This window comes from Ambystoma mexicanum, chromosome 3p, assembly GCF_040938575.1.
Source record: "Ambystoma mexicanum isolate Mex_15411 chromosome 3p, UKY_AmexF1_1, whole genome shotgun sequence".
Taxonomy (NCBI): Eukaryota; Metazoa; Chordata; class Amphibia; order Caudata; family Ambystomatidae; genus Ambystoma; species Ambystoma mexicanum.
This window is the reverse complement of record NC_090925.1, coordinates 123,282,332-123,294,343: the sequence shown is the minus strand read 5'-3', so window position 1 is coordinate 123,294,343 and position 12,012 is coordinate 123,282,332. Positions and strand designations below refer to the sequence as shown.

At 47.7% G+C, this 12,012-nt stretch overlaps 1 protein-coding gene across 1 annotated transcript in view; it reads right to left on the bottom strand.

Annotated features, from left to right (window-relative positions):
* Positions 1-4,455: 4,455 nt before the first annotated feature.
* LOC138580146 (killer cell lectin-like receptor subfamily B member 1B allele A) overlaps positions 4,456-12,012 on the bottom strand; it is a 33,886-nt gene continuing 26,329 nt past the window's right edge. The window contains exons 2-3 of the mRNA XM_069650467.1: positions 9,192-9,301; positions 4,456-6,830 (exon numbers count right to left, since the gene is read on the bottom strand). Coding sequence (XP_069506568.1) covers positions 6,593-6,830; positions 9,192-9,301 — 348 coding nt within the window. The 3' untranslated portion in view covers positions 4,456-6,592. The remainder of the gene's footprint in view (positions 6,831-9,191; positions 9,302-12,012) is intronic.

The window sequence follows — 12,012 nt, the reverse complement described above, 5'->3', positions numbered from 1 at the left end:
GAGCCCCCTCTCAACCTGGGGCATGAGGCCTGCCACAGGGTTTCCAAGATCATGTGCTACCCAAGAGGTGTTGCGTGGGAGCTGGGAGGGTCCCAGTCTGTGTTGCTTCTACCTGTGCCTGGATGAATGTCGAGTACTACTGACTCTTGTTCCAAACTGATTGGGCAAATTGCTTGCCAGTGTGTGAGGAATTCTGCCAACTGCACAGTGGGTGTGCACTCACCTCGGCTTTTATTTGAAATTTTAAATGAAATGGAATGATAGTAGATGAACCACAGATTTTCCTATGTTCACTGCACAACATACACATAGACCTGTGTACTGTGGGTGGACAGAGCCAACAGGCGCTGTTCACCCTGTTACATTTAGTTGGAATGTGACAGCTAGGAGTACATCAAGGCATCTCAGAAGGGGAAGTGCAAAGCATTCCTCCTACCATGGCCAGCCTAATTAAATAACAAAGACTCCATGGATCCACCCTATTCTTTATTGGCTCTACTGGTTGCAGCTTAGCATACTAATCAGAGTTAATCAGACAGGCCCACAGGAGGCCTGATCGCAGAACTAACAAAGGATGGGAAAACCCCAACAAACTATGATATGCATCTGTGCCAACCTGAAGCCAGCTCCCGCCTCTTAGTATTAAGGGCAGTGAAATGTCATGTCTGGGACAGCTGTTTACAGTATTCATCCCCACAGGGTGACCCCGTTCAGAAGGTACAAGTATGTGGTTTGGCGGCGACCGAAAGTCTGGTCTTGCCACAGTTTCAAGGGAGACCTGTCGCTTTAATCAGAAACCACAGAGATCTCAATTAACCAGAGACCCCCTTTGATCCACAAAAAACAGGAAGATGGGTCGAACTTAGTACTGTTCATTCTGAATGTGAATACTCACAAGGCATAGTAGGTTCGCCCCTCTCCCTCTTTCCCTTCTTCTCTCAATATTGTGCTGTAATGTATTTCCCCGCCTTCCCTCCCTGCACTGTGGGTGCTTTGAAATGGTATATTCTTATTGTATAAGCGCCTAACAAGAAAACAAATAAATAAAGGTTTTCACCCCTTTACCTTTTCTGTTGCAAAACACTCTGGTTATGACCTCATGCATACAGAAGATTGTTGGTGGACCCTACATTGGTTCATTAAGGAAGGCTTAGCCTACACCAATCACTGTCGCCCATTTTGCTTTAAAAGAGGGTCTAGCCCCTCTTTTGAGCAGATCATCTGAAGACTTTGCAAGGAGCAACAAGAGGAACTCAGCATTGGACAATGGCTGAATGTACAGTCTGCCTTACAGCTTCCGCCAGTGAAGGAAGGGCAGGATTTCCAAAGAGGGGGATACTGGATCCTAGGGTCCCTCCAGCAGCTCCAGAACCGGTACCCAGCCAGCACACAACATGCCCTGCTAGGCTCCCCAGCAGGTTTCCTAGGTGGGAAGTGCCAGAGAGTCTCTGAACCAAACCAAGGGCAAGGCTGGTGCCTGCATCAATCTCCTCAGCTTTGGCCCGTCTGCCTTAAAGGACAACACAAGCCCAGTGAGGAAGCTAGGAGGAGTGCATCGACAAGCATCAACCAAGTCTGCCTTAAAGGACATTTTCCACCCAGTCGAGCCCCTCGAGCTGCAACTGACTGCACCGGTGACTGTTGTTATGCCGTAGTCGCTCACGCCGTCCGTGATGCCTCGACCAGTGCTTCAGACCAGCCAACCAGCACTGAGACAACGATTCTTCACCCGAAGCCGCGATGTACGGCAGCCTGCAGCCATCCATTGAGCCTCGCTAGCCATACTGCTTGCTACCCGATAACCGCAGCTGTCTCACGTCTTGATCTCTGTCGCAGAAGCTGCAAAGCGCACTGAATACCGACTCGACCCTGTCGAGCACCAAGAACATCTACAAGCACAAGGTAAATTGTGGTTTTGTCCCCCTGGTACTTCACTGAAGACCCCTAGTGAAATTTTATGACCCATTGCTCCCTTTGTGCTGAAACCAAGTGTACTTGAACTATTGTGATTAATTACTTTACTGACTACTCTCCTGTCAGTATCCATAGTGCATCTCTTGTCCTCCTTTGAAACTGTCCGTCCTCGGCATTCCTTTACAGGGTGGCTTGTATTTTGTAGTGTTGCTAGAACTGTCTGTTGTGATGATAATAAAGTAAATATTTTTTATACAACCTTGTCTGGACAGTCCCTTTTATCATTGGGTAATAATTGTATTTTCGCTGTGTTGCAACTAATCAACGATCCACGACCCTGCAGAGATAAGCCTGTCATTCCATCCATGTTACCAAACTTGGATAAGGAGGCTTATAATTTGCTTGTGTTTCCAATCTCTTATGATCCCTTCTGGTGTACTCGAGGTGTGGGGCTGATTGATGTTTTAGAAACCAATATTCATCCCTGGACCACTGGTGTCCTGGAAGTTGATTCTTCACACACTGTTCATTCTCTTCTTCCACAGGACCAGCATTCTTAGTGGTGGAGAGCTGAACTGACAACTCAATGGCGAGAGAGGCGGTGAAAAGTGGAGAGGCTAAAGAACGCCACACACATTCCACTGGCATTGCAGATGCTCAGCACAAACTCTAGAAATGACTGTTTTCAGCAGGCCGCCATTTCCAAATGTCAGCAGACTCACGGATGAAAAGGGGGCAGGGCTTTAGACCTGTTACACCTGGTTTGGTGTTTTTAACCGAGCCCCTGGGGGAAAGGAAGCCAGCAGTTGGGCTGGGGAACCAGCTGACGGGGACCACCATGGGCAGGGACCAAGGGAGGATTAAAAAGGACAATGCGACCAGGGCAGTGGGGGTTGTTCAGGTGAGATCAAGGGAGAAGAAGGAGGCCGAAGAAACCAAGTGGGGGAAGGGTGGTGCAGTAGAGAGTGGAGAAAAATAGTCAAGAGCGTGTGCAAGGTGAGGTATTGGTTGCTGAGACAAAGTGGTACTTGGGTGTGAGAGTGAGATTAAGGGGAGGGGTTTAGGGATGGTGATTGAGAAGGGTGACAGGAAGGTGACTGTGGAGCAGTTGTGGGTGCAGTGTAGTGTAGTGGGGGGAGTGCAGTAGAGTGTACTGTACAGTGAGAAGGAGAGTATAGCAGATGTGGCAGTAGGTTGGGTGGGAGGAGTAAAAAGTAGTGGGGAAGAGAGTATAAAAGAGAGTAATGGGGAGAAGAGTGTAGTAGAGAGTAGTGGGGAGAAGAGTGTAGTGAAGTTTAGTGGGAAAAGAGAAAGTAGAGAATATCTGAGGGTGGTAAGGCATATACAATATATATAAATGAAAGGCCGGCGATAACCGCCCTATAGTTAAGGTGAAACCTATCATCCATCCAAACCTATCATCCATAGGAAAAGCAACGATTCTATGGTTAATAACTTTTGAGCCGTAGGTCGGATCAGCACAGTGTTTGCAATTCCTATATTAGGGCACGGGACCCCAAAGAAATTAAAGTGTTGTCCAAATCTGTGTTAGAGTTCAAAAGATATAAAGGGTCAAAAAAAGGGGTTTGTTTTTCACTCTTCCATTAATTTTCCCAAAGGAGACATCCATTTAGGCAGTAAGGGTATGCTTAATTTTTAATATTTACTTTATTTTGGGTATTAAGCTAAAACCTAGCTGCGGGAAGCAACATCGTACTGTACATCGGCAGAGTTTCTAGGTATACATTAGCTGGTTGCAGGCGGTAACAGTCTTTACAACATAATATCTATTCCCAGCACTCTGTTCAGGGAAGCAGGGAATTGCTTAGATTTACATTTAGTGGGGAGCATGTGCAGTGCTGAATCGAGGGTGGTGGCTGGAACAGGGGAATGCAGCGGTTGGTCATCACAAGGAGTACTTGCCTGGATGGTTTCAGAGGATGGATCTTACGGGATGCAAGGAAGGTGCTCCTTGAAGAGGAGGGTCTTGATTTCCTTTCTCAGTTGCAGGAGTGTGCTGGAGAGACAGAGGTGGATGTGCGTGAGGTTCCACCCTCTGGGCTGTAGACTGAGTGCTTACTTCCTGGTTCTTTCTTTTTTCTGTTTCTGCTGCTCTACTCTACCCAGGTCTGGACTTCTGGTGATGCACGAGCACCACAGGTGCTGACTTTCTCTGCCAGATGGGAGGGGGCATGAATGTAGTTTGCACTGAAGCTGATGTGTGCTTGTAGGGGCAGCTAGTGATGTTTCAGTCTGGACATTATGTGGTCATATTTGAAGACACCTTGAATGAGGGCGCAGCAGCATGCAGGCAGCCTCTCATAGGAGCTGCGGTGGTCGCGAGTGGCAAGTGAACTGGGCATTTGCCCCTTCCAGATAAGATCCAGGTACGAAAGAACCAGGGCCTCTACAGTGGATCCGAAGCTGGTGTTGGAAGAAGGAGCTTGATTTTCCACAGGTGGGTACCTGGTGCCTTGATGTCTGCGATTGCTCCACTACGTTTTGTGAGAATAACATCTGGAATTGAAAATTTTATGAAATACCCTGTCACATTGATGCAGTATAACATTGAGTAGGTACTTCAAACTGCCATGTTTAAACGAGTGCTTCTTGCCTGTGTGAGGCGAGCTTTAGGCTTTACTGCACATGCCCTTACAGTGAAGGCTCCTCACCTAGGGTGTAGCTATGCTCGCCTCCACATTGCTCGCTTCTGACATGTTTCCCTTTTGGCATATGTAAGCGTGTTTTAGGCTCCCGCTTTCTTAGGAAAAGCGACTTTAGTAGACAGAAGTCATCATACTGTAAGCACGCCTGCCTCAAATTGTGCATGAATCTTCTGAGGCAGCTATTCAGCCCAGCTAAATGTATCATTTTATGCTGTACTTCCTGATAACACTGTCTCAACGTGTGAGAATGCAGCTGGTGTCTAAGACTTGAATGGTAAAGCTTTGTTCCCTGCTTGCAACATCGTTACTCTATGATACCCTGCCCTGTTTGGACTTCGCCTCCCTTCGAAATACATGTGTTCCTTTGAGTATAAGAGAACAGTGCTTGGAGCGAAAGGGGGTCTCACTTACATCAAAGTCTCGTACTGTCATTGGTTTGTTGTCCTGCTGCATTGCTTTTTACTAATACATTGTTCACCAATCCACTGGAATAGTCTTGTTTCATTTTTCCACTACAGTTTGTTTTAAAGGAGTGGTGTCAATGGGAAATCCTACAGACCTGGAGTAAGGTATTAGCTGCAGAATGAAGCCCTCAAGGTTCAAGGTAGACAGCCAGGTCTCGATGTGGGGGCGGTCTGTGTTTTTGGTTGGGAAAAGTAAATCCATCTTGGTGGGGTTCAGTTTGAGGGTCGCACTGAACATTTAGGTCTGGATCATGGCAAGGTTGGCCTTGAATTCATGGATGTCTCTGAAGAAGAAGAATTTCAGGTAGAGCTGGAGAGGCCTGTTTACACTTGAAAGATGAGTAGGAGAGACCCGTTAAGCCTTAAATTGTCAAGAGGAGAGGTCTTGTTAGGGCTGATGGGTCAGGAGGAGAGGAGTGTTTAGGCTTGAAGGGACATGAGGAGTGTGCTGTTAGGCTTGGAGGGTCTGAAAAGGCATGTTTAAGCCAGAGGGATCAGAAAGAGAGGCCTATTTCAGCTTGAATGGACAGGTGGCTAGGCCAATGTAGGTTTGCAGGGCCTGGAGGAGAGGCCTATCTAGGCTTGAATGGTCAGGAGGCGAGATCTGTTAGGGGTCAGGTGGAGAGGCATTTTTAGGCTTGAAGGGTCAGGAGGAGCGGCCTGTATAGGTTTGAAGGGTCAGGAGGACACACCTGTTTAGTCAGCAGGAGAGGCCTAATTAGTTGTGCAGGGTTAGGCAGAGGTGTCTGCTTAGGCTTGAAATGTGAGGAGGAGTGGCCATTTTAGGCTTAAAGCATCAGGAAGGGAACGGCTTGAAGGATATAGAGGAGAAGCCTATTTAGGCTTGATTTGTCCAGAGGAGAGACCTGTGTCGGCTTGAAGGGTCAGGTGGAGAGGCCTGTTTATGCTTGAGGGTCAGGAGGAAAGGCCTTTCCTCCTGACCCTTGCCTTAGACTTGAATGGTCATGAAGAGACGTCAGTTTAGGTTTGTATGGTCAGAAGCATGGCTGTGTTTACACGAGCATGAATGGTCAGAGGAAGAGAAATCCTTAGCCTGGAATTGTCAGAAGGAAGAGTATATTGCGATTAGCAAAGGAGGGCTGATTTGTCCTGGTAGATAAGGCTGCTTGGTAAGTTCAGGAGGACAACACAGGCAAGGGCAGGTACATCAAAAGTGTCAGGCTGAGAAGGAAAACTGTTAAACATCAGATAACAGCAAAGAAGCAATAGGTCCTGTTGGTTAAGGCTATAGCAAAAGAATGCAGAAAGCCATTATTGGGAGGGGTGGATCACATGAGGGGAGAATAGGGCACAGGAGGGGAAAGGGGATAAACCCTGAGTAACCACTAGTGTGCATAATTAGGAAAATAGATTGTCACATATTAGTGCCCTAGATTGGATAGTTTAGTGACGTAATGAATAAGGTTTGCAATGCTTGGGAATTTAAACATGGATGAGGAGTCTATGCATGGCTGAGCCATTTCACCCAATGGCTACTCATGACCTCAGAGGCCTTCATCAGGCGATTGTCTATTGAGTGGACATAAATCAGGTCCTTCTGTTAGTTTCAAGTTGACCATGAGATGAGCGCCAAGAGGATTGCAGTCTTTTTTGGGCCTGCGCCTTAATCTGTCTTTGCGGTCTTGTATGCGCAGCTATGATTTGTGGGAACTTAATGGTATTCTTCTCACAAATGTATTTGTTGGGGTTGAAGCAGCTCTCAGAAGAGAATGTGTCTTTTCCCGAAATGCAGTCATGGCTCCCGTTGTCCTCCTTGATTGGGAATCTGCAGAACACAGAGAAAAAAAGAAAACATTTTTGGAACAGATGCAATGATGTTCAGTGGTGGCCCATCTTCAGGGGCAAGAGGTTACACCCCAGACTGCTCCACCACCGCACCCCAGACTGCCCCACCACCGCACCCCAGACTGCCCCACCACCGCACTCCCAAATTGAAAACCTATCAGGACAACATTGAACGCCAGAAGCCAACAGTCAGCACTAAAAAACCCTGCTCACTACCCTGGTGGAGTTGGAGTTCAGCTGAAGAGCCATGCATTTGGTCCACCACTGAGCCTGGCCTTTATCCCATCTGAATGCCAATTTTGTACTTGGGCAGTTCCCTCATTGGCCTCTCCAGCCCAAGTGCCATCCAGGAGGGCCCTGTCCAGAGGCACCCTAGCCCCTGGTGCACACTGAAAAGGGCTGAACAAACAATAGCAGGTTCTGTTTGGGCCTGTTAGGGCCTGGCATGTCCTACTAAACCCGCTATCAGTGCAGAACAACTACACAAGTTCATTTCCTAATTCTGTGCGATCCCTGGTATGAATTTACACCTCTGCAAGTGCCAACGGCACCTTGTAAATCACTCTGGTTGCCTAGAACCCTGTGAGGTTTTAAGTTGCACTTTGATTTTTACATAGGACACTATCGTTTTTGAAATGGCACTGCTTCGTCTCGTAGGACCCTGTGGTCCCCCCTACAACCTCGCCATCGCCTACCTGCCCTGCTCTTTCCAGTGCTTCTCTTCTCCTTATGGTTCTTTCCCCCTCTCTCTCTTCCAAGTCCTCTCTGCCTACCCCCCTCTGCCCTACACTCCCCCTGCTCCCCCTCTGTGTCTCCCATCCCCTTCTGTCCACACACTCATTCAATTCACCATCTGTATTCCTCTGCCACTCCCCCATCTCCATATTTCACCAAATATAAATTCAAGCCCGACGCCATTGTCCCCTACCTCACCCAAGTCCACACCTCACTCTTAGATCTCTCTCCCTCGTTTTGCTCACTCAATTAAACTCAACTTCACCAAATTCAACTCTGCACTGTCTTACCCTTTCAATTATCCCCTTCACCCCTCCTCCAGCCTACGTCCTCAACAATGGATCCCCCCATCCGTTCAGCTGCTGATGTCAACACAAAGACCAATCCTCCACTCTTCTCACTGTCTACAAGGACTATATACTGAAGGTGGCCACAACTCTAAACACAGCCATATCCTCCTACTACACTAATCGGGTTCCTCCTTTTATTCACATCCTCTTAAACTTTACACATGCACCCAGCCATGCCTCCCCGCTCAAAAGAATCACTCCATGTCCTCCTCTCTCTCTCTGCGTGTCTTTGACTCCTACTTCCCCATTAAAAACATCAAAATACCAGGGACCTTCTCCACTCTTCCATCTTTACCACTCCCTTACTAATTTCCCCCACCTCCCATCTACCCCACATTCTCCTCTGTATCTCAATTCTGGTCTGCCTGTCCCCCTCAACCCTTTATTCATCCACCGCTCTGGTAAACTATTGCGCACTGCAGTTGACCACATTGCACCACACCTCCACTTCACTCACTTCTTCACCGTATTCAAACTATCTCTTGCAAGTGGTATCTTCTCACTCTGTTATAAAGCAGCCCAGTCTTGCCTGTCCTAAAGAAACTAACTGCTGACCCAGAACGCTCTCACTCCTTCCCAACCACTCAAAAATGCTCGAGTGTTGTCTTCAACTGCATAGTCAACTATATTGAGGTACGCTCACTGGCCGTCCCCCTCCAATCTGAATTCCAGTCCCAGCACTCCACTGAGACTCCTCTCATCCTGGTTGCTAATTCTATTACCACTGTCGACCACTCTCACCTCTCATCCTTCTAGACCTCGCCACACGGTCAACTCTTTCCCTCCTTGGTGTCAAGGACACTGTGCTTGACTGGGTGTGCTATCCCTTTGATCACTCCTTCTACCTCTCATGGGACTCCAGCACCTCCTTTCTGACACCCGGCAACCCTTCCTGTGGGTGTCCCACAAGGATTAGTCCTAGGCCCACTGATTCACACTGTACATATCCTCCCTGTGCAAACTCACTTCCTCCTTTTGATTTAACTTCCACCTCTTCGCTGATAATGCGTGAAATGTGTGACACTTGTGCTTTCCCAACTTCACACATGCTTTCTGTTCCTGCCGCCTCTCCTGCCAGTGGTCACAGGCTTGTCCCATCATGCACTGCAGATCAAGGGCCAAGCTAATGAGTAAATGAAAGTCTTGTTTCTATGTCCAAGGTCAAATCCCAAGGCTTAGAAGGGGGTCCATCCCACACAGTGTAACATGCTCATGTTCAGTGCATTATTTACCACAGGAAGTCGATTTGGACTTACGAGGATCTATCCAGCTCCGCTCCGGTCATCCATCTCCATGTTTCTCCTTGCTTTCGCAGCCCGAGCCAGAAATAGCCCTTCTTGGAGGACAGCATGCTTGTTACAAACTCCTAGGAGTGAAAGAGCAATAAAACTGATGTCAGACTCACACTGCCCTTCCACTCAGTGCTGGGGCCAGATGCGTTGTCAGAGGAGGTTGAGGGCTATAGCCCCGGGTATTTTGGTTGTAGCCACGGATAGAAGCTCGAGGGCTACAACCACAAGGGTAGCCTGCCCCGAGTCCTGCCAGTCCCGACATTAGCATAGCCCCAGGTCTTTTACAAACCTGGCAACACCTGTGGCTGGAGCAAAAGCAATGTCCCTTCTGAGGGCCTGGTTATGCTGTGCTGTCCTCTCAGCTGAAGACACTCCCTGCGTCCTGCATAGTGACAGCTAGCCATCTCACCTCCCACCCGCCACCTCATGGCATGAGTAAAGATTGTGCTCGACACGTGAGTGCACTTGAGGAGAAAGGACACAATAAGGTCAGAGCATGGTGTTGGCACCAGATTCAGTGCTTGAACCTGCTTTCTTAAAGTCCTGACTCTGGGCAAATTCTGAGCTTCGGCAAATGGGATGAAGAAAGTCGACAGGAACCCCACCAAATCCTTCCACAGCCATTCGGAGGGTGGTGGGAGGTGTGGCGGGGATGTGTCATGACAGCAACCACGTAAAACCTCTGAAAGTCTGCTGCGTAAAAGGAGTTCTGCAGGATTAGCATGTGCAGAAGGCTTCCAACTCCACATGTAACAGATTAAAGACGTTATACAACACAGAAAGTGTCAGTGCGGCTATTACAGTTAGATATTTAAAGTTTCACAGGAAAGCTTACAGTTTCAAAGTTAGTAATTAAGTCTACTACTTTAACATGGAAACATTGGATTGCTTTATAAGGACATTTAAAAGTTCTTAAAAAGCTGCACAACAAGCTGGTGGTTTGTGACAAATGTATTCTTTATCCTAGTGACTTTATTACAAACCTTTTTTTAGAGATTCTTAAAGTGAGAAAAGTACAGTTGTGTGAAAGGAAGGCTTCTTTTCAGGCTTGTATTATCTTGCATTCTGCGACTTACATTTTTCCTTTCAGGATGTGAAAAATAAAACAACCACAATATCCTTTTGGCTTAACATGTGTTGGGCTGGAAATGAGCCTATCCCACCCCCCTGGGCGCTTTAGAATGAGGTGAATCCCATAAATAGTGGTGTAATGTGCTAGGGTGAAAGGAACCATGCTAAGAAACTCAGCACAAATATAATGTAAGCAGGAAGAATAGATGCATAAACTCAGTGCACACATGGTAAGAGATGCCATCTTGTAGTCATGGTAGACACTTAGCCCTTTAGCTCGTTGGAAGAAGCCGAATAGGCCCCTAGATACTAAGAAGGGATGAGCCTGCACGGCCAGTTCTCACGGAAGCTTCCCCTTGTCCCTTCACTGTTGTAATTACTTAGTATCACTGGGAGGAATGGACCCTGCAAGGCGATGAGACAATGCCAGGCTTTTTGCAGCACCCATTCATCACAGCCAAACTATCAGCAGACCTCCAACCCCCACCCAGCCTACCCAGAGCAATGGTCCACACCACTTGCCCAATCCAAAACCCCTGCATTCCACGACATCGAGTGACATCAAGACCCGCCATAAAACCAAAGTCCATAAAAGATCGGAGCATGTACGCCGTTTTACCTCTCCGCATAAATACATCCTTTGTAACACGAGGTACTGGGAGGAATAAATTATATATCAAAACAAGGGTGGAAGCCTTGGGGCGAGGGGTGCAATATCAACAAAGCATAGAATGTGTGGGTCAGTGTGACTGTATTTCTTCCTCCCTTCCCCCTGGCACCAGTCCCCGAGCCTCCCACATGCATGCCACAATGATATAGCAGTAGTCTTAGTGTATCATAGCAGTCTTGAAACTGTAACTTACGAGGAACCTGACCTTCACTCCATGGAGAGATGAGCCCAGCTGGCCCAAGTGGGAACAGATTGTGGAAAAGAGAACGAATCGTAGCCTGGCATCCCCTATGGAACAGGCCCATGTATAGGGTCTCACCAACCAGCAACACTCGTTTCTACTGTATAGTGATGGCGATGTACTGCCTTTTAAGCTTCTGTTTGTACTAACCTTTGGCAGAACATTCTAGAGCAGCAGAGTTCTTTGCTGATACCTTTGTATTCTGCACAATTAAACCTTGTTATCCTTACAAGCAATCTCTTGGCCTTTTTCCCTAGAGGGTTGTTTTCTTTCTGGTGTGAGCGTTCACAGGGACTTGCCTTCATTTGGTGACCCCGACCTGATCCCAGTGTCCCCCGTACCTCTGGAGGTATCCAGGCAGCCTCTCTATGGAAGGGCTGCCCCCACTTACAGCGACCAGCCCCAAAACGCGTCCCCCTGAGTGGCCCTGTAGGAGCTGTCTTTGTAGAATCCTGCCTACTTTTTGGAGCGGGGTGCGCGGCCAAGGAGAGGTGCAGGCCGGTGTTTGAACCCCATGAACGGAGGAGTTTGGATGAGCACACGCACGTTAGTATAGCCTGCAAGGGATAACAAAGTAGGGTCAGATGTATGGAGCAGTCTGAACAGTGTGAAAATGCTGTAATTTAAATTGAGAGTGTGGCATATTTGTGCAGTGTGTTGATTTTTTCTTTTTAAAATTAATTTATTAAGGATACTAAGGAAAAGGAAAGCGGAAGACAGGGAACCTCCCCCTGTGAGGGGGAAGGTGGTGCCACATGCATTGCATAAACAATGTGGAAGAACAGGGATAAATATAGGAGCTA